Genomic DNA, 22,225 nt, shown 5'->3' on the forward strand with positions numbered 1-22,225 from the left:
ATGCTTTTTTTTTTTTTTTTAGGGGGGCTCTTAAGTGGTGTTTGTTTTTTAGCCCCCTCCCTTTTCCCAGCCCCTCGCTGCGTAGACTGGAGCTGGCTGGAGGCTCGCCCCTGCCTCTGTGGCTGCATACGCAGCGCTCGTGTTGTCCTAACGATATGGCAGTAGCACTTCCTGCTGTAAATCACTTCGCGATAGTTTTTGAAGCGCTTCTTAAAGGCGGCACTGTAATGAACCTCCTTGTCAGGCTTGTGGTAAGCTTAAAAGCCTTGTGAGCTGGAGGCTGTTTTCAAGGCTGAGCTGTGTAATGTGCTGCAGTACTTTTCATAGAAAAGGTAGAAATGTGCTCCACTGTTGGCTTAGTGTTGGCATAAATGTAATTCCCCTTCCTATGACCTGTTGGTGTAGGCTCTGTGGTCTTGGACCCCGTTGTAGTTACCTTTGCCATCTTCTTGTTGTGAACAAAGGCTAATCTCAAATGTTCAGAGAGACTGATGTATTAAGAACTCTGAAAAGTAAGCTTTATTATACTGCTGTACTGGGGATAGCTCTTTGTTCTGGAATAATTTGAGAAAATCACTCAGACTGAAATTTATGGGGACTTGAATTTAAAAACCTTAGCTGTTAGCAGTTGTTAAAATATTTTAAATAAATAGATACATTAATGTGGATTGCTATTGCTATATTCATGTTTCATTTATTGAAAATATCTACTGAATTAGTCTAGTGGTCTCTTATTTTGCTCTTTGTATGAACATCATCATAAAATGGTCTTGATGACTCTTTTTCCAGCTTATTAACGCCTTTTTCCCTCAAAAAATTTTAGAGCGCGGTCAGAAGAGGAATGGATGTAACATGATACCCTTGCAGTGCTCAAAACACACAAATTCTGCTAAGATTTGTTTTTTCATTAAGTAATACAAGGAAAATGGATGAATCGGCTTTGCTGGATCTATTGGAGTGTCCTGTTTGCTTAGAACGCCTTGATGCTTCTGCAAAAGTCTTGCCTTGCCAACACACGTTTTGTAAACGCTGCCTGCTGGGCATTGTGAGCTCTCGCAGTGAGCTTCGATGTCCAGAGTGCAGGACTTTAGTGGACTGCAGTGTTGATGAACTCCCCAGTAATATTTTGCTTGTCAGACTACTGGATGGCATCAAACAGAGGCCTCGAAAACCCAGCGCTGGCAGTGGGACTGCTGGCACAAATGCTTTAAGGGTCCCCATCAACACTGTAGCTAATTGCGGATCAAAGGACCTGCAGAGCTCCCAAGTTGGACAGCAGCAAAGGGTGCAAGCACGGAGCCCTCCTGTTAGGGTAAGTACCTGTCCCGGTTTGTCTGGACAGTACCACGTGGTGACAGTATTTTGTTGCATTCCTTTATTTTCCTGCACCATTTCAAAACAGTTGATGGCCTCTGCTTCAGGATAAGGGCAGTCAGATAGTTAATACACCAAAGCAATGTGATTTTGAGAATTGCTGTAGATTACTAGCAAAGCACATCAGTGTTCCTATCAGTGTTGGTTTCATGTTATGTAGATATTAATAATGCTTCCTTATTAAAACTCTCAGTTTTTGAGGCAAGAAGAAATCCTTAACTGTCCTATTAAAAGACAGTCAAATAGAGCAACGTAACTTATGTGGAAAGCTTAAGTTATTGTTAAGGATAGAGATCTTGTGAAGAGCATTTGAAATTGTTTTTAGTTTGTCAGCTGTAAGACTAGAGATTTCATTTTGGCTCATGCACTTTCTGAAATGATTCTTACAATCAGTAAATTTCCTTTGAGTTAGACATAACAAGTGTTAAACGTGAGCGGAGAAGTTTTGCCACTGGCTTCTAAGTACCTACATTTTTACTTTCTTTCCTTCAAAAAGAAATTTTTGAATTCCTGCAATCTGCTAAATTATTTGCACTCTCAGTCCTCATCATTTCTTTAATTAGTTTTTCCTCAAGTATTTTTTCTAGGGGATTTGGAAGATCTATGTACCATGATGGGAAGACATTGCCTTCTTTCTATACTCTAATTCCTTCCTAAGAGCTGTGCAACCTGTAGATTCTGTCAAAACTTATAATCAAGACTCACTAGCCTAATTTATTCATTATTCATATTCATTCTAGAAGCTATGTCAGGAAATGTAATTTTTTGAGATGGCAGACCTCTGTTTTATTGAACGACAAAGCAGGACAGCTTCTCTGAAAGGTTTTGCTGCCCAATTTGTGATGCGTGCATATTTGAGTTCCTGTGTTTGAAGTGAAGTTTCTGAATGGTTTAGGTGGTCTCTGTCTTGTGGAGTTTATTTGATTTTTATGAAATGTCTTAAGGAGTTCCAAGAAGAGGACTTGAACCTGTTCTTGGCAGAACTTGTCTTTATTTTAAAGTGTATCTGAATTATTTAGTTTACTTACCCAGGGAAAGAAGCCTAACACTGATTTTCCTCAGTTGTACTTAACATGATTGGAATCTCTCCAAAAGATCTTTGATACACCTCTTAAGTTTACATAAGGATTTTAAATCCAGTTTTCCATTAGGTGATACTGCTTTCTCTACTTGCTAGAGATCTCTTTAGGTTCTTTACTTTAGAATATAGGAATTATAATTATCAACCCACTTCCTGCTAATGAGTTTTATTTTGTATCTATATTAATGGGTAAGAAGAGAAGGTGATCTGTGGGGGTTTTCTTTTAGTGGTTTGTTTTTGTGTTTTTGGTGAGTTTTCACGTTCTTTGGTGAGAACGTAGAATCCTTAAAAAGTACTGCAAAGATGCATCAGCAGTATCAAAACCAATCTGGTCTACTGCAGAACTTGAAGGTGTTTATCATGATACCTTGCATTTGCAAATACTCTTAAAACAAAAACTGTTATGATTTGTTTATATATTTTTGTGTCGACCTTTGTACATAACGGGGTATTTTCGGAGACTGCTTCTCCTCCAAAAAGGTTTCCGGTGTAGCACTGTACATTAAGGACTGTACTTCAGACTTTCTTAAAGCCTTATTAGACAAAATAACTTTAATATGGAATATTCTCTCTCTTTTTTTAATGTTCTATAATATCCTGTTTTGCAGCATTTGCATTTCCAGATGTTGCTCAGAGTAGAGAGTGATAACGCATGGAAGGTTGCTTCAGCTTATTGGTTCTGCTGTACTGTGTGTCATTAAAACTCTGACCATATGCATTCCTCCTGCAATTAACTGATACCCAGTGTATATTAGTGATGGTTTTCAGTGTTTTACAAGAAGTTTTATTCCATCTTTGGTTTTGGAGTTTCACAGGCATTCTTCTGCCTTCTTTCCTTTGGGAGACAGGGAAAGATGATGATCTCATCATTTGTCCACTTTGTCCAGAGCCTTTTTTACTAGGAAGCCAGTACTTTTAAGAACGTGAACCGACTTCAGGAAGGTGGAGATATGAACTACTTTTCCATTTTATATATGAAAAGTGGTTTTGAAAAAAAAAGTCCAGAAAGCAAAATGCCACTTTAATGGACAGTGTTGAAGTGAATGCCCTATTTGTTTTGCTAACTCTAGCATAAAGATGCTTGCAAATACAGTTCCTCTCTGGGAATTGAAGAGGAAAATCTGTTTCTAGATGAGTGGCAGAGTCAGATTTCCTAAACTAATTTTGCTGAAGGGGAATTAGTAAATGAAAGTTGCTGTTATGTTAAATGAAGTGAATGTGGATGGAGGCTGTCAAGTCATAAACATTCTGCTTATACACTGAAGTAATACTAAGCTCATAAATGCCCTTTCAGAGAATGCCATAATTTTCAGAAAAGGTTAATACAGCATGTACTGCAGCATGATTTCCTGAACTGTATCAATGACTGTGGAGTGGCCAGCCCTGTTATTGCACAGTATATTGCGTTCTCTGCATGTATGTGGTGACACATGGCAATAAATAAACAAATGGCTCCTTGAGTCTTAAAACTAATGAAGCTGGGTGGGTGGTGGGGATTAACAAATCTTGTGCCTAGTGTCTCTGCCACTACAGTAACCCTATTTCTTTCTGTAACCTCTGTAAACTTTCACTGCTGTAATGACAGTTTCTCTGTGCAAGTTCTTAATCTATTTTGTTCCCCTGCTGTTTTGATGTATAAAGCCTTCTGTGCCTTTCCCTGGTACAGGCTGGACAAAGGCAGCAGCATCCTGCTGTACTTGATGGAAAACTTGTGTTTGCTGTCTGCCCAGCAATTCTGTTCTAGGCAGCCAGCTTGCCTGGGAGAACAAATAAAATAGTTACACACATACTGCAGCTTCCTCTCTGGTATGGATGCTGATTTAATGCTTTTCTCCTTTTTTTTCAAGTGAAAACCTTCAGCTAGGTTGACAGCTTAGAAAAGCTGTAAGAGCCACAGCCTACTGTCAAATCTGCTTGGGACTGGTCATCAGGAGCAAGTTAGTGAGGGCTCTTGAGAGACTGCATGATCACATGAGCCTTGTTTCTTTTAAAAGAGCATTCAAAAATGTTAGGGTCCATCCTTTTGTGTTTATGCTCATGTTATTAATTTTTAATTTTCCCTGAGTATGTCAAACAAGAATTATCTGAAGTTCCTTATGGCGCTTTTACAAGGGTATGCATATTGCAGGAGTCTTAAATGTAGCTGTGTGCCTGAGTTGCTAGATGTTGGAGAGCTGTTCTCTCCTAGATAGATTTAAGATGATCCACTTTTAACTTTTCCTTTGAATTTGTATTTGCCTAAGACATACGAATTTTCCCTCTGGTTTGTTTATAGTTCAAATTTCTGAAGTTAGGGCTATCTTTTCTACAGAACCTAGAAGAGAGTTATCTAAATAGTCTGAAACCTTATCATTGTTGAAAATATTTTGTAATAAGATTTTCAGATGTTTTCTGGACCAAATGTAGGCAGGAAGAGCTAACAGAAGAATTCAAATGATCTCCATTAATAAAAGAAAAGCATGAAAAGTTGGCCATTCCTAATAGAGTTAGTGCTTTTGGTGAATGAGAATTGATGGTGTAATTTGAGTATATTACACTGTATGTCAGTGGAAAATCGTATCAAGATTCACTGTATCTTATCAAGATACAGTGCAATGTGAAAATCCTAAAGGTTTTCCCTTTTTTGTTGTTTTTTATTCTGGAAAGCCCTAGAAACCTCTGGAGATACCATTCTTGGTGAAGTCGACTTGAAATGAGAGGGTAAACAATCGTTACAGGCTATGGGAAAATGCTCCTTTAGGTGTTAAAGGGGGCTAGAGCCACTAGTATCTGAGCATCTGAGTTGTTTGAGATAAATTCTTTTATACTGTGGAGGAAAGAAAAACCCACTAACAGGAGATTGTTCCATGAGTTTCTGCTAATGCTTAGTAGTTTTGCTGTGTCGTGTAAACCCGTGCATCCATTTTCATGTTTGTTTAACAAGGGAAGCAGTAGTAAAATTTTAAGTTCCTGTATCCATACTGCTGCAGCAGTGGTCATTTGTGATCCAGTAGGCTTTCCTGGGAACTGCTGAATGCCAGAAAGGAAAATAAATGGAGCCAGGTTTTCCTGTAGCCATGGTGTTTGACCTTGCCACATATCTTGGGGCAGTAGGGACAGTGGGCCACCTTCTGATCTGTGTGGACTTAAGCAGGTTGGGCTTCTCTGTCAGACTCAATGGATGGTGTAAGCAGTCAGTTTTCTTTCATCCTAACCACCCTGGAGAAGAGAGCTCAGAGTGCAGCTCTCACTGTTTGACTGTTGAGCAGGTTGCAAAAAACTGAGAGGAGCCAAAACAACTGCTGCGTTTGTAGTCATGGCACTTGCTGGCCTATGGAGATCCTGGCAGAACTTAGGTATCAAAAGAAACCTCTTAGGCTAGAAAATAAGAATAGGACTGAAAAAGTGTATTCATAGATCAATAACTTTATTACATTATTGTAAATAAATATGGGGATCACCAAGCATAGCAGCAGGCGTAGATTGGAACAGATGTTTAAATCATCTTGGAACAAGAGTTAGTGGAATAAAATAGTACATAGAAATGTATCAGTAAAGGTCTGCTGGAGGGATGTTCTTAGAGGAGGTTCGCATTGTTATAATAGATCAGATTGTAAAGTATACCCATTTAAGGGAAAAAGTAGATGTAGAAATATGCAAAAAACAGTGGGTAATGCAGTTAGTTCCATGCTGTTATTTGTGATGGTAGGCTGGAGAATCGTGCCATCATACTTAATGGTACCTGATTTTTAGCTGACCGCCCCAACCAAAAGGATATTCCATACATGTGGAATCATGCTCAACATATAAATCTGGGGAAAGAAGAAGGAATGGGGGGGAAGTTCCCAAGTAACATTTGAGAATATGGAGGTAGACAACTATTCATGTTCTGGAGTGATCATTAGAAAATATTTTGTGAAGTCTTTGTAAATCATATGTGCATGCTTTTGTTTCATTTCATGCTTGTGGAGGTATCAGATTCTGCTTTTATGTTTACAATTGCTTGTACAATTTTAATTACTTCTGTGTAACACTCTCGTATCTTATGTGAAACTAGAGAAAATTTAATGGAGATCATAAATATAAAAGGAAAGTAGACTGACTCTCATGATGTTAATGTGTTCCCTTTCAGACGTAATAATTAGATAGAGAAGGAGGATAAGCAAAAGGAAGAACTGTCTCTGTATCTAAAGGCATTGGGCTAGGATTGAGAGCTTCCGGGCTCAGTTCCTGGCTTTGCTACAAACATCCTTTATGACCTTGCACAGAGTCACTCAAAGCTCTTTGTGCCTCTGTTTCTCATCTGCAGATATGACTGATAGTACTTTCTTTGTTTGACTCACTATTTAGACTGTATACTCTCCAGGGCAGGCATTGACGTTTTTTTTAATTTTGGACGTGTCCATGGGTGTTTTACAATGGTTCTACAGTCTCCATTGAGGTCAGTATATCCTGCTGTTAAATCATTGACTTCCACATTACTGGAGAACTGTTCATAATCCATTTCCTGTCCCAAAGATGGTGCAATGCTTAGTGTCATGTTGTTAAGAGGATTTAATTTTGTTTGGATGTTTAATAGAAAATCACATGAGTACGTCAGTGAGGAAAAGCCAGACACTTGAAACATCTGTGGAAGTGGTAGTCCACCCTTCAGCTAGGGAAATCTGCATGGGACTGGCACACTGTTGTGTAGATTTACGTGTGTTTTGAAAAGAATAAGAAGAGCATATCTAATGTGAATTGTGTTGGTAATACAGAAATGCTTAATTCCATACTTCAAACCTGCATAGCTATCTTGAACCTGCCAATTAACATTAATCTGCTTGATAAAATAGCTGCCAAACTAGTGTAATCCCTTTTTTTAAAAAAACAATTAGGTTTTGAAGTAAACTGATCTATAAACTAAAAAAGAAGTCTACATTATTTACATGTGATACTGAAATCTGAAGTCCCTTTTAAATTTGTTTACAAGCTTTTTTGTTGTTTTTTGGTGTATTAGTGGAAGATACTGTTGTATAGTTGCTTTGTCTTCATGTGGAAGAGGGGTGTCTCTATTTCCCTTCATTTTCCAATTAATATTCCTCCATTTATGTAGATTTGTTTAAAACCCCCTAGATGAAATAAAATGGTGTCTTTTTTTCCTCCACTTTAATGTGGCCAGTGAGTTGCAGGTTATTGCTGTACTCAAAAAGCTTTGATCATTCAGAAAATTTTAACTTCTGCATAAAAAGTCTCAAGCTCTTACTTTAAATGGGCTTGTGAAGGGAAGCAGTTTTTTTTAGAGAGAATAAAAGTCCTTGAATTTTGTCTCATATTACCACAAAAATCAAATACCAGTAAAATTGCTTTACATAAGGGATCCAGGATCTGGTTAGAAAAGTCAGTCAGTAGTGCTGTTGCTGTGTTTCTCTGTGCATAGTGTCTGGCTTTCTGCAATGCGTTCTGTGGCTTAATAGGAATCAAGTATGGTATGGAGAGCTGAAGGGGCTGGTTGAGATGGGGTCAGCTAGAAATCCTTCTTCTCCCCTCCTTTAATTGAGTGAAATGGTTTTTAATGGAACTTCAGTGTTTAGTGCATGGACAGGAACTGTACAAAACAAAAAGCCTTAAACTGCAGCTGTGATAATAAAACTGGAAACTTGTTATGATCAGTTGTTTGTCTTTCTTTTGGTGAACTTCCCCATGCAGTGCATTTGGCCTTCTCCATATGATACGCCTAACACCTTCCTTGGTCTTTTCTTTGGCTTCATTGTCCTTTATTCAAACGTTCTCCTGCCTCTGATCTTACTGTACTACTTCCAAGAAAAAGAAAACATACAATTTTCTTACCTCTTGTGTCCCATTTGTCCTTGACTGTGTCAGACATAAGGAGCAAAAAGTAAACAATAAGAAAGAAAATTTTCTATTGAAGTATGTGGACTATGTACAGTCTTGTAGTATATATGACTAAGATCTGCCAAATACATGAAGAGCATAAAGTAGAAGTTAATATTACTGTATTGCCCCCCTCTTGGGGTTTTTCTTCCTTTTTTCTTTTTCTTCTCCTTTAAATCATTTACTATATCCTCATCCTAGTGTGGGCAAGAATGTGTCTCAGTAATTAAAGCTGAAATATCATCTGGTCAGCCCTGTTCATGCATACACTTCGTTACTGCCTTCACAGAAGAAAAGTGTGCATCTGTTAAAGCTCATTTCCTGTCAGATCCCTCTGTGTTAGACAGAAAAACTCATCTTGGAAAATCAGCAGTGAATTCTTGGGTCAGTTGAACTAGATCAAATTCTTTGCTTTTCTTTTCACATCACCAAATCAAATCAAAGTCTTTTTGGAGAGCAGGTTTTTTTTTTTTTGACTGAGAATTGCTGCTTTGAGGTGAGCTGGATTAATTTTAGAAAGCAAGTGGCCCTGAGGTGGGAGAGTCACACATCCAAGTGCTCTTTTCTGCACTCCTTATCTTTCTTAGGTATAGAGGGGAAGATGACAGCACTGTCCTCTGACTGTCAGACTGAACACTGAGACTCATTCTGGTTAGAGCCTTGCTGTACTGTGCATGTCACGTATCCCTTTCTCTTGGAGATTGCCGGAGTTGCCATGCAGTTTGGGTGCAGAACCCGAGCTGGTCAGCACAGAGGCAGTTGGTTAAGTCTGTTTTCATATTTGCATTCTCTAAAACATCAGGAGATCTTTGAGACTCAGAAAGATGCTCTGGAGATAAGGGAAATCACTCCAAAGAGAAGAATTCTTTAGGCATGGGATGCTTATTTACATATGTTTAAAATATCATTCAATGTTTCCTGGAAACCTACAGGTTTGGATTCTCCAGTTGTAGGAAAAGTGAAACACAGAAGTCAATGTTTCATTTACAGACACTGTTGCCAAAGTTTCTCAGAGTCTCAGGCTGCTATGTTCATGAAAGTCAACTGTGGTGTATGTGAGCAACTCACTGTACCCTTATAGGCTTAGGGCTGTAACTCTCATTTTACTCTTGTGGCATTCAAGTATGTGATTTATTGTCCAAAGTTAAGTTTTTGTAGTGTAAGAGTATAAACACTTCAGAATTTTAAGTATTTTCTTGTCTAGGTCTTTGTTCCTATCTTATTTGGCTCTTGATTAATCCCCTCTGCGCCCCCCCCCCCCCCCATAACCACTTAACTTTTGCGCGGTTAAAAAGCCAGAACCTGCAAGAGTGTGTTTGATCTCCTACAAATGAGGACAAGATTCTCTTGTGCGCCATCCCTCTCGCACAGTAATTCTGTTTGAAATATTGCTGATATGCTCGACCTTCCACACCTAATTTTTTTAATATGGTGTAAATTTCTGTTGGGTTTTTTTGTTTGGTTGGGTTTTTTTTGGTGTGGTGGTTTTTTTTTTGTTTGTTTTTTTTTGGTTTTTTTTTTTGTTTGTTTGTTTGTTTTTTGTTTTTTTTTTTTTTAATTAAACTAAAAGCTCTATTCTGGTCTTTAGCTGTTCTTTCTATCTTCCTTGATTTTTCAGAGCCAAATATAGATAGTCCATTTTTATATTCTGTAAGCGTGCAAAGTATAATTTTATAGTTTCTAGCTGGGAAGTACGCTATTAATCATAAATTCATTTTGATCAAAGGTAAGCATTTCAGTGTTGTTTAAATATTAATATAGATATCATTCTCCCTCTCTCTAAAGTGAAGGATTGATGCCAGTGCTGCTCAGAAGATAAGCCCGGCATCAAGTGTCCTGTTGGACTTTGTAACTCTTGAAGTGCTCCTCAGTCTTTAGCATTTCTTTGTTAATAAAACTGATTTTATTTCATTGCATTAGTGTTGCAGAAAGATAACTATGCTTGTGTATATTACCTCTCTTGACTTCCTCTTCTCAGCATCTAAGCTTTCAAAATATACATGTGCACTGAAAGCTTTTTAAAGAGCTGAACCACTGTTTTACCTTGTGTGAACCACAGTTCTACAAGACAAGCTTTTAAAAAGCTCTGTTTAAAGACAAAAGTACTCATTTCCACCAGACTTTCAAGCTGCTGAACTCAGGAGAAGGAATGTAGTCTTACTTGCATGGAGGTGGCAGAACATCAATACTGAATAATTTGAAACATGTCTCTTCAATTATTCTTTATTGGTATGCTATCTTAGCCCTTTAGGTTATAGTCTCTATTTTACTTATATTCAAGAAAAATGTGTAAGAATGAAGCACTTCTGACTTTATAAAGTGTTAAAATGAAAAATAGTCAAAGATAATCAGATGACGATCTGAGTTGGCATATATAGGGCATAGCTGTTCTAGAAGGTTACTTTAAACAAATCCAGTGAAGTTGAGTTCACTGCACTGTGGTAATGTGCCCCTGAGTAGCGCAGAAGCTTTTATTCTGAAGCCGAGCTTGCTAAAAAATCAGTGTCTCATGGACCTTCACTTGTTCATGTGTACCAGTGCCCTTCTATCTCACATGGTCTTTCTCATGAGCTAGATAAATAGGGGAGACTCTTAAATCTTATCCACACTAGCAGACTTAAGCCATTTTCAAAACCTGTTTAATTTAACACAGTTTTAAATCCACAGCCTTATTAAGTTAACAAGCCTTCAGCCTTGCCACCAGGTTCTGTAATCCTCTTAGGTCTTGGGACTAAGCAGGGCAGGGATAGTCAATAAGCAGATGAATAGATAATCTTTCAGAAGACAGATCTTAAAATTGGGAAATGCTGATCTGAATTTCCATTCGCTATATACACTACCACAGAACTTACAACTTGAGGAAAAAAGTTGAAATGACTATCACTTTGTTTGGGGGGAAGAAGAGTGAATAAAGGGTTTTTTAAAAAATGCATTAATTCCTGGTTTGCAACCCAATAAAATTAGGTTAAATTTTAAATATAGAATGAGGTAGATAAAAATAACAGTTTGTTTCCTTGCCATTGTGCATATGCAAATTAAGATCTCCTTGTGGTTGTTTCACAAGCTATTTTTCAAAATCTTTCAGGCAATCAGGAGTCTATGGACCAGAATTTAAAGAACACAAAGAACATTATGCTGATAATGTGTCCTTGGCCACCACTGCAGTCTGCATATTGCTTCTGTTCAGTTTTGGCTCTTCTAACACTACTGAGCCTAAGCTGTGTTTGTCTCCTGAGCATAGCTCCTGAAGTAGTGGAGTTGGAGGAATTTAAAAAAGGCAGTATACAGTGGAAGAATTCAGCCTAACATGAGGATTCCTGCCAGACATGTTCACACAGCACCAGAGGAGGAACAGAGGAAGTGGATCATAGAATCATTAATGTTGGAAAAGTCCTCCAAGGTCATCAAGTCAAACTTTTGACTGAATATCACTATGACCACTAAACCATATCATGAAGTGCCACATCTACTTGTTTTTTGAACACTTCCAGGGATGGTGATTCCACCACTTGCCTGGGGAACTTGTTCCAATGTAAGATTCAAACCAGGTCCAGGAAGGAGATGGAAAGTGTGACCCTCTGTTTGGAGGGGGTGGCAGAAGAGCTGAGCTAGCCTTGAGGCATGAAAGCAATCACTTATCTCATTGAAAGGGTGGGAGAAGGCCTCTGGGAGGAGATGGCTGAAAAGTGGAGAAATTTCAGTACTGAGGGGTGATAAAGACTCAAATGGTCAAGTAATAAGGAAGGAAGAGGGATAGTGGTGTTGAGAAAAAATGAACTGTGGTAGTAGGCTTGGAACATAGCAATAGACTAATTAGATAAAATATTACAGAGGAAATGGGATCAAGCAAATGACTCTTGGCTCACTGGAATTGAATTAGAGACTTGGTGAGGGGGAAGTGCTGCAGGAGCAAGTTGAAGAGGTAGCTTGATGTTTGAGGAAGGTTTTGGAGAGCATCAAAATAGAAAAGTTGCTATGGAGGTGTTGGCTAGACAAGAGGTGAGAAAGAAATTTAAGTGTGTTGACTCACATGCTATCTCATTTCCTTCAGTACGTGTGTATTTGAACACTGTGTATTTTATTTGTCATTGTTTATTTTGTAATAGTGTGTCATGTATTATGTGACATTTAGACTAGTACAGTTCCAAAATGGTTGAAGAACTTCCATTCAGGACTTTGAGGATTACTTCTGGCATATCTCTCAAGCACTTTGAGATTCTTCACAGAATTCTGAAAATGTCTGTTTCATTACTGATAATGTATTCTCATTGTTCTTACAGAACCAGTAAAGATACAAATTCTAATATTTCATTCAATGAACTCAAAAAGAATATAGGAAAAGGGGGGCTAGTGTCCTAGGAATTGCTGGAAAATTGAAAAATATTATCAAAGAAGGAAGAAAAAATAAACATAATCTGTGACTATTTTGATTTGGTGGCATTTTCTTTCATCTTGCTTCCATGTTTCCTCAGTCTTCTGTCTTTTCCTTCAGTTAGTAATAACTAAAAATAGGGATTTAAACATCATGCTAGCCTTACAGAGCATGGTCACAATCTATTCTTTTGAATTCAGTCATGATGATAAGAAGAATGGATTTTATGGTACATGTTCTCCAAGCAAAACAATGGAATATTTTCAGTATGTTTTTGTTCTGTTGGAGCAGCTCACCTTTGTGTAATACTGTTAAAAGGAGAACTATCTTTCCAGAACTATCTTTTCAAAATACATTATTTTTGTTCTGTAATGGGGATTTGTGTTTGCTTTTACTTTCACTAATAAGGGAATTGGTTTTTCAGTGCCGAAATAGAATAGTGGGCTGTTTCTGGAAACGGGTTCCCAAAGTAGTTTACAATTTCGATAAAGTTTATCTTCTTGTACCAAAACCTCTGAACCCAGAACGAAACATAAGTGTCAAGGAAAACTTATTTCTGACTTCAGCTCCTGTTGTGGGTTTATGCTCTTTTCTCAGGAAATGATACTTTTTCATATATTCAATTCAGAATTGTGTTGCTTGCCACAGGGAACTGATGTCATTTATGCTTTCTATTTTTTTTATCACGCTACCATTTAATGGTAGCATGAAAGACATCAAAATTTATTTTAAATGGCATAGAAGAGAAACTGATTATTCTCTGCAGTCTGTACAAAGGTAGTGTGGGTTTTTTATTTAAAAATAAAATATTAAATGCTATGTCTTACGCAGTTAAATAAGAAATATTCATAATTGCATATGTAGTGATTGATAGGGAGAGGGTTTTTTTTTTTTTTAAGTTTAATACTTGTTTCAGAATTTCTGAGTTTGCACTAAAGGAATCCAAGAAAGAAGGGGGTATGAGTTAAACCAGCTCAACTGTCAGGAAGTGCTTATTCCTTTTTTTCCCTTCAGCAATCAGAAATTTACGTAAAAAGTGCCATTTTTAAAATATTCTCGGAGTAAAATTTTATGTAATGTGGCATCCTTATTCCTTTCAGAGATTTTGAAATGTCTGCAGTTAGGCTCTACCACACAGTTCCTTATTTTTTGATGTTGTTGGGAGTTACATGAGTTACTGAGATAGATTGGTTCATGAAGTTTGTGCCTGTTTTCTTGGGGTTTGTAGGCTGTGGTTGCCTAGGTGGGTGTATATTTTTGTCTGAAGTGTACTGCTCAGTTCACAAGTAAGAGCTTATATTAGAAATGGTTAAAAAAGAAATAAAGTTATTTTAGAGACAGTTTTGTACTTGCAGTCATGGAAGGATATGGACTTAAAATATTCAGAGGTACAGTTCTTGGAAGAAACCTCTGCATGTATGAAATTTTTCATCTTCTTACAAGGGATTTCAGTGCTGCTTTACTTAAGTATCTAAGTGAAGATCTAAGTCAGATTGGAGCCCGGTTGCACATAGCCAGACTGAAGTTCAAGATAGTTTATCTGAATCAAACCATGCACTAACTTGGTCATTTTAGTTAGACATGTCTTACAGCTCGAAAACCCTTTCAGCCCAGTATGCAGTAACCACAGCATAGTCTCACCTATGGTAAATGGAAAACAAAGTATTCCAGTGTTCCACATTGTGTGTTTCAAGCAAACCTTAAAGTAGTTGCTTTCAGAAATTCAGTTTTGTTTGCATAAGATACCTTGTGATGTTGGAGAAATCATCTTTGTGCTTAAACAGGTAACTTCACCCTCAGATCTGGACACTGGCTGCAGTTTCGTTTAGGAAATTACCGTGCTCTCTCTTCCAACTACTGCTACTTGCCACGTCAGGTTAGCACCCCACATCTTCCTGGGAACAGCATCTAGTTCTTGGGAAGTCAAATAACTGTGGTGCTCAAAGCTAGAACATTAGTAAGAATTTTTAAGATTTCATATAAACCAAAATCAGGTTATGCAGTAGTTTTCTAGACTTAAATGCATTATTATATTTAAAAACTGAGATGCATTTTCTTTCCGTATGTTTTGTTTTTTGGGAAAGAGGTAGAGGCATTGAAATTTTTGTGAGAGTGTGGCTTTTTTAACTTAAGAAAAACCATTTGCTTTTGTAAAAGTAGACCAAACTTGGTACCAAATTGTTGGGGCTTTGTCAGTACCGCAGAACTCTGGTTTTGGGTGTGGATTCCAATTACTGAAGTTTAGGCTGAACATACCATTAGATGCCAAACTGTGCTTTGTTTTTGGAGAAGGTAGTGGTACTTGGTGGATGAAATAGCATTTGATTTGTGCTGTGTTTTGAAACAAGAATACTTTTTGCATATTTCTTTCGTCTGTTCAGCATATAAAATTTAATGGATGAAATCTGTCCAAAGTGGTCTTACGTAAACAGTCACTGTGTTTATATTTTTCAGGATTTTGTAGCTATAGAAATAAAATAGCAGTTTTGAACTTTGCTATTAAAATATACATTGGAAAATATTCTGTTGGAATACAGGGGAGTGTTAATGGCTTCCATAAAAACAGATCTGGTAAAAATCAGTAAGTGCAGTAGATATCCTTCATTAGAGGAACATTGGTCTTAGTGTTCCTTTGGTAGCTGAAGCAATAAAGCTGCTTCTAAATGCACCAATCAGAGTAAGTCTGGAACAGCAAGACTACTCTATAAAGACTGGTAAACCTGACGATAAATACCAGAGCTGGATCATTGATGCGTGCCTGAAGAAATATGGAATTTATGAGAGAGGGTTAACAAGAGGGAAGAAATGCATCAGAACTTTGCATGAACCATCAAGGCAACAGACAACACTCTAGGGAGCACAGTAATTTCTGATAGCACCAACAAATTGCAAAGTATATATGGGTGCTCTTTCTTGGTCATGTTAGTTTTGGATAAAATCATGATTTTATGACTATTCTTGGTAAATACTATTTTGAATTTCATTTTGTCTTTCTAATGAAGATGAGTCAGCAAGGACCTAGGAATGTTGTGTAGCTGTTTTGATTGAGAGCTAGCAAGTACTCTAGTATTTGTTATCTAGTATCTAGCAAATACTCTAGCAAGTACTTTATCTCTCTGATTTTTCTTTGTCTTTGCATGCAATGTTTTCAAAAGGCATGGAAAAAAATTGTACTGGATACAGAAGTCCCATGTTTTTTCTGTTTTGTCATTTTGTCACTATGCATTAAATCTGCCTTAAGTGAATCACCTTAATTAGGGTAAGTCGGCCTTTGGTTCACTATTTAATGTACTGTGAAGATTGGTACCAGTGACTGTAGTGGCTTAATCATGTAGACTTTTGGCCCACTTTGTAAAGGGGAACAACTGAAGTTGTTCCACTCTGTGAAAATAAAATATTTGCTGGAAAAAGGATTAAAACCCAACTGTTCACATCCCAGGCGAGTGCTTGGGTCATTGAGCCAGAGAATTGTTTTGTCATCGCTTTCAGTGCTCTAGTAGAGGTTAGCGGAAATCCACGCCAAGACGTCTGTGGTTTGGTGGTTAGATCTTATGCCATGTTGAATCATGTATTGCAGGTATGAATGATGCTTTTTATGGAAATAGAACCTCTTTTTCTTTTTTTTCTTTTCTTAATCTCCTTGGTTGTATCCACAGTGAATAATTTGATGAGATAAAATAATTCTGATTGCATATTTTGTCTAGAAAGTACTTAATTAACCATAGCTCAAAGTGTGGTTTTCCTTTACTTTTTGACTATCAGATGGGGAACATAACATTTGTTGTTTATGTTGGCTTAGCTGTGATGTTTCTTTTCTCATTTTCCTCATGTAAAGCTGAGATTAATTTAGGAGAAAATTGTTTATTTCTGACTTCTGTTTTTAATGAGAAAATAGTATCTCTTGGGATGTACTTTCAGAAGTTGGAGCATTATTGTTTCGAAAGAAACAAATATTTGGCAAATCATAAATTCAGGGGTTTTATTTCACAAGTTAAATTGCTTTTAAAATGACAGCTTTAGAAGCATACATAACTTTGAATATTATGTTTCAGGTGTGCTGTATCTCTGTGATCCTGTGGGGATTATATGCCTGCTATTGAATTTGAAGGAAAAAATAACAAAAGCAGTAATTCTAGTTTACTGTTATTCCCTTATAATATCAAAGTACACTGAGATATATGTGGACTTCAGTTTTTCATATGACTTTGCATGTTGTATCTAGCCTTTTTCCTATTCGAGTGTGTTCTTTCTAGGTGGTAGAAAAAGGAAAAAAAAAGATTAATTTTTTATGCTTTATGTTACAGCACAAAGTGTTTGAAAGTTTACATAGTAAATCCGTATTTGAGAAGAATCACTGAGCAGTGTAATATTACTTTCTTTCTTTTTTAAAAAAGTAAAATAGAACTTCAATCTTCCACCTCCAAGGAGAGAGAACAACTGAGGCTCTACAAATGTAGTATTATTGAGAAGTACAAGTACTGATCATGGCTCTAGATGTAGAATAACTGTTCTACTTGATGCATGCAGATGTGGGAACAAAAGGGCCTGTAATGGACCATATAAAATGTTGGCACTAGAAAGCTGAACTACTGGCGTGTAGAAACCATCCCTTTGTTCTCTTTGCACATTCTTCATTTACTCTGTGCAATATTTCAAATAAAATGGAAAACTAGGGTTTTCATGTGTGTATTTTACTGCTTACCTTTTAAAAATAAAACTACTTTTTTATTTATCACTTGATTATTTTTTACTTATGTGAATTACTTTTATGTATTGCTTGAGTTTATGTATTTTTAATCTCTTAATCAGGGTGCATCAGTGATGATTGTCTTATTGCAGCTATAATGATTTTTAAACTCATGGCTTTGTTGCAATTTTTGTTGGTGTGAACCATTTAATATAATTTTTAGTTTGGAAATACAATCACCCAGCAGAGTGTGCACAGAAAGGACTGCTGGACTGGCTTGGCACTCTCTGGGCTAATCTACTCAGGGATAATTAGTACAAGCATTAGAGATAGTTCCAGCCAGGCAGTATTAACACAAAGTTTCTAAGAAACCTCTTGAGTCTAGTTTTGTTTCATTAGTATTGGCAGTGCTCTGGAAGCAGAGGAGAGTGCTGCCAGGGTCATTATCAGTGTATGACCCAGTCTGTTCTTGGCTGGAGATGGAACCCAAAACACTGGAGTCTAGCTTACATCACTGCTCTGCTTTGGATGTTGCTGAGTCCAAGGCTGGCAAAATTAGGAGAAATTCTAAGTGACATTGTGCTGGAAACTTCTCTGAAGTGAATCATCCTTGAACAGACAAGACTGTTAAATGCTAAGCATATCCACCAGCGTTTTCCTGTGTGTGCTTTTAGAGTTTGGATTTTCCACTTTGTAACGATAACACGGCAATGAAATGTGCCACCAAGGCACATCAGAACTGCTGTCAATGTCAAAAACTAATTGTAACCTCCAGCATTTTAACAGTAAAAATAAGCTATTCATCTATCTCTTAAGCTAATATGTTGCTGAGATGAGAAAGATCTGTTAATAAGCAGTAGCCTTTGTGAGTGTAGACTTAATCATAGTAGATTTAATGATAAGGTTTGTTAACGGAATCTTTGCCTCACAACTTGCTCTTGTTGAAATTCAGTGTGCTTTCCATGACAATTATTGGTGAGAGATCTTAATTTAAATGCTAAGTTTCTAAAACTAATTTTAGGCATATTTTTTGCAGCAGGAAGTGTATGTATCTCATAACACTCTTCTGCAGAAGCCTGTTTTTACTGTTGGTTGGGCAGCATCAATTTTTTTCTTTCTAACCCAGTTGTGTTTATATTCTTATGGTCTTTTGCTAGACTGGCAAAGACTTGGCTGTTAGGATACTAGATACTGCAGCTTTGATCATGTACATGAGCTGTGATTTTGGTTTCCCAATGACATATTCCAAAGGGACCCACTGCAGGTAGCCCATAGGTGCCTCTGAAAAATAGCAAGTGTCCGAAATCCTTCCTCTCTGCAGCTGAGTGAACTAATTCTGAATTGCAGAGGACTAGTTCACTGGTATTCACAGTATGAAATCCTCTCTAGAGGGAAATGGTTATGTTGAGGATTCCTTCAAAAGTTATCTTTTCTTCAAAAACAAAAAACTCCCCTTAAAATAGGACAGTCACTTAAAATAACAACAGCAAAAAATCCCTGCCAAGTGTTTCAGTGTCTTGAGTACTTCCCAAAATACATAGACCTTTTATTCGCAGTGTGTGGGACTGTAGACTCTTCAGCTCTTGGCTGTGGAAAGTGGGCACTATCCACCCAGCTACAGGCTGAAGAATTGTAAGTCATCTCTAGTCTTGTGCAGGCCATGCCAGAAAAAGAAGGAGTTATTTGAGTCTATTGTGAAAGGTCAGTAGAAAATGAACAGGGAGTAAAACAACTACCAGGGCTAGTATGCATCTCTGATTCAAGAAGATCAGCTACATTTAGTATTACTTTGCAACAGATGCCTCCAAATCAGCATGAAGGATGTTTTTTCCACCTTAATTTCTCAAAGGTGGAATTGCTTTAAATGCTCAATGTGGTGAGCATTATAAGTGCCAATTATTATTTATTATATCATAAAATTATGATATAATAGAGTTGAAATAGATATAAAGTAAGTAAAAAGTGAAATTGTTAATCAGGCACAAAAGTCTTTAGCCATAGTTAAGGATCATCTGTAGACTGAATAATAATTGTAGGTTAAATGTTTCCGAAATTCCTGGTATGTTAAGCAGGATTTAACTCACAGTAAGAAAATTATTTTTGTGGGGGTTTTAAAATTTTGAGCTTTTTATCTTTCTTGCTTCTTAAAAAGCATATCAGTGGCCTTAGAGGGCACAATTTTAAGAAAACAAATTTTAATGAATGACCATCAGTATTTAGATTAACCTGGATTTCTCAGGTGAAGATCAGTCTATTTCATTAACTCAAAGAGAAGGTGGACGGGAAAGAGCTGTCAGCATGCTGGCTGGGTGAACAAGAAAGTGCCATGTGGCACTTTGAGTTCCTGTACCATCATATCTTTTTTTAAGATAGCTTATATTTACTTTCAGTATTGTGTTTATATTCAAAAATAATTTGTTGTTTCAATACTCAAAATTGATTTAAGATTGTTTTTCTATAAACCTTTTAAAACTCAATACCATATAGTATAAAATAATGTGAGATTAAATATTCATTGACGGATGTGGGGGAGAAATCTTTCTTTTATGAAAACCTGATGCGTCAGACAGGGAGATCTTAGGATTCCAGGTTACTGTAGAAATTGCTTCTTTTAGTAATAATTCCAACTCACAGACTATTTTGGAAATTACTGGGACAGGAGCAATGAGCTATTCTGTAGTTCCTGCCCCTAAATTATTTTGGGGTGTGGCAGTGATTGACCAGGCAAATTGCTGCCTTCATCTTGAATGGATTGGTCTTATTTATAAATTAATGCATAGATGGGGAAGGCTGTAAAATAGGTTTAAGTGTAGTCTTCAGTGGCATAAATAAGGCAAGAGCCACTGGATCCTTCAAGATTTTAGGTCTTTACTATGTCTTAATACATAACTTAAACATGGCTATTAAAAATGTATAACTTTTTTAGTAGTGATGAAGTATAAAGTACTAATTTCCATTGTGGCAAAATCAGTATTTCTTGTTTTCTATAAGTGTATAAGTGAAGTGAAGATACTGAAAATTAATTTCAGTGTACACATTCTGTAAACAACTGTGGAAAAGGCAAATAAGTTATTATCAAATAAGAATTTTTTTAGTTTCTTAGTAGTCATTTGCTTGGTGATAACTCATGGCAAGTTATATTTCTTTATAAAAGAGGTGATGCAAATATTCATAAGTTTTTGTGGAGAAGAGTGACAATAAATAATCTTTTATAAGTTTCACTTTTTTTTGGGTGTTTTTTTCCTTGCCATTGAAGTCTGAGCCCTTAGTGAAAAGATTATATTATGATACGAAAATACTTCCTAAAATATATTCAGTGAATTGGATGGCCATTTAGATCCTGTTTCCAGTGGATGGGGAGTTGAGGCCTGTAGTTCTCAACAAGTACATTTGAGTGGATCAAAGAGAGATTGAATCTGATTCACAAGGCTGTCTTCTGTAGTCATGGTGCATTTTACATACCACTCACTTGTTTTTTCCTTCTCTGCTAAAGTTTCTTACCAGAGTAGCTTATCCTACTGTCCATTGCAATAAGTGTAGCAAGCTGTGAAAATAACAAGTTTTCAGGGGTAGGATGACACTCATTTCCTTTGGAACAAATAATAGGTTGTACTAGGAAGTTGTTTTCACTTCAGCCTGTATGTGAAAATGGAGGCACAGCAACATCATCAGTATACTACTACATTTAGTAATCATTGTATTCATACATATTGATTGTGTTCAGCCAGTGTTACATACACAAGGTATCTCTCAATACATTATCTGTCCTATACTGTTCTGTTTCCTATGATATTGGCAGTTTTCATGCATTATTTGGTTTTATGAAGTGCAGAGACCTTTTTAGTGCTACACATGGTGGTTGGGATCTTTATACGGTGCTGTTTTCTTGTGTTCGTTTACTATTTGAGAAACCAATGTAGATGTATAACCATCTCCAGTATCCTTTGCTGTGGTAAGCTCAAATACATGTATTGAAAATCATGCGATTGCAAATCATTATGTAATGAAATTAGATATTTCTTTAATGAAAAAATTGCCTGCTTTTGTTTTATGAGCAGGTGGAAAGAGAAATACTAAGCAAAGTCAATCTTTGTCCAGTGCTATATTCAACAAACTCCTTAGTGGTGGTTGTATAACTTAGTTCTGTTTATCCACAGCTAAGGCCCTTTTTTTAGTTTCTACTTATCAGGCTGTTTTTTTTTTTTCTTTGCTAATGGATTAATACTTTTTACAAGAAAGGCAAAATAAGCATACTATGATGGGTACAAAGAATCGGTCACAACTGAATTTGCTGAAAGAGATGAGCTCGCATCAGTGCTTTAGACCAAATCTGGAAGTATTCTTTCAGTTCAGGTTCCTGTGGTCAAGGTTGCTCCCCAGCCCAGCCATATGAAAATATAACAGTATGTGAATTTGAAACATTTCTGTATTGCGAGAGGGTATGCTTGGTAAGATGCAGAGTTTTTCTAACTCTTTGTAGGCTTGGGTCGAGTTGGACATTATGGAAAAGAAGGAAGGACTGGAAGCACTCAGAAAAACCCTAAAATTTACAGGATACATTCAGAAAATTCATTTTTTGCCCTCAGTAATAAATTGCATTAATGAAAGCTGTCTTGTGTTATGACTGTAAGGTACTGTTAAATTCCAGCTCTTAAGCTGAATATATGACATTGGGCAAATCACTTTGTCTCTGTGCACGGAATCATGATCTTTGATAGGTTTATTTGTAGCAATTTCAACTGTTATTACTCCTGTCTTTTGCTGAAGGTTACTGATAAGCTTAGGCTAATTGGCAGGTTATGAACTATGCCTGCTGATGAGCTAGCACATGGGGTTTTTTCCTATTGTCCTTGCCAAA

At 36.9% G+C, this 22,225-nt stretch overlaps 1 protein-coding gene across 1 annotated transcript in view; it reads left to right on the top strand.

Moving 5' to 3' along the window:
• The first annotated feature begins 692 nt into the window (after window positions 1–692).
• SH3RF1 (SH3 domain containing ring finger 1) overlaps window positions 693–22,225 on the top strand; it is an 83,118-nt gene continuing 61,585 nt past the window's right edge. Inside the window, exon 1 of the mRNA XM_008638595.2 lies at window positions 693–1,312. Coding sequence (XP_008636817.1) covers window positions 926–1,312 — 387 coding nt within the window. The 5' untranslated portion in view covers window positions 693–925. The remainder of the gene's footprint in view (window positions 1,313–22,225) is intronic.

The sequence above is a fragment of the Corvus brachyrhynchos genome, unplaced genomic scaffold (assembly GCF_000691975.1).
Source record: "Corvus brachyrhynchos isolate BGI_N302 unplaced genomic scaffold, ASM69197v1 scaffold178, whole genome shotgun sequence".
Classification (NCBI taxonomy): Eukaryota; Metazoa; Chordata; class Aves; order Passeriformes; family Corvidae; genus Corvus; species Corvus brachyrhynchos.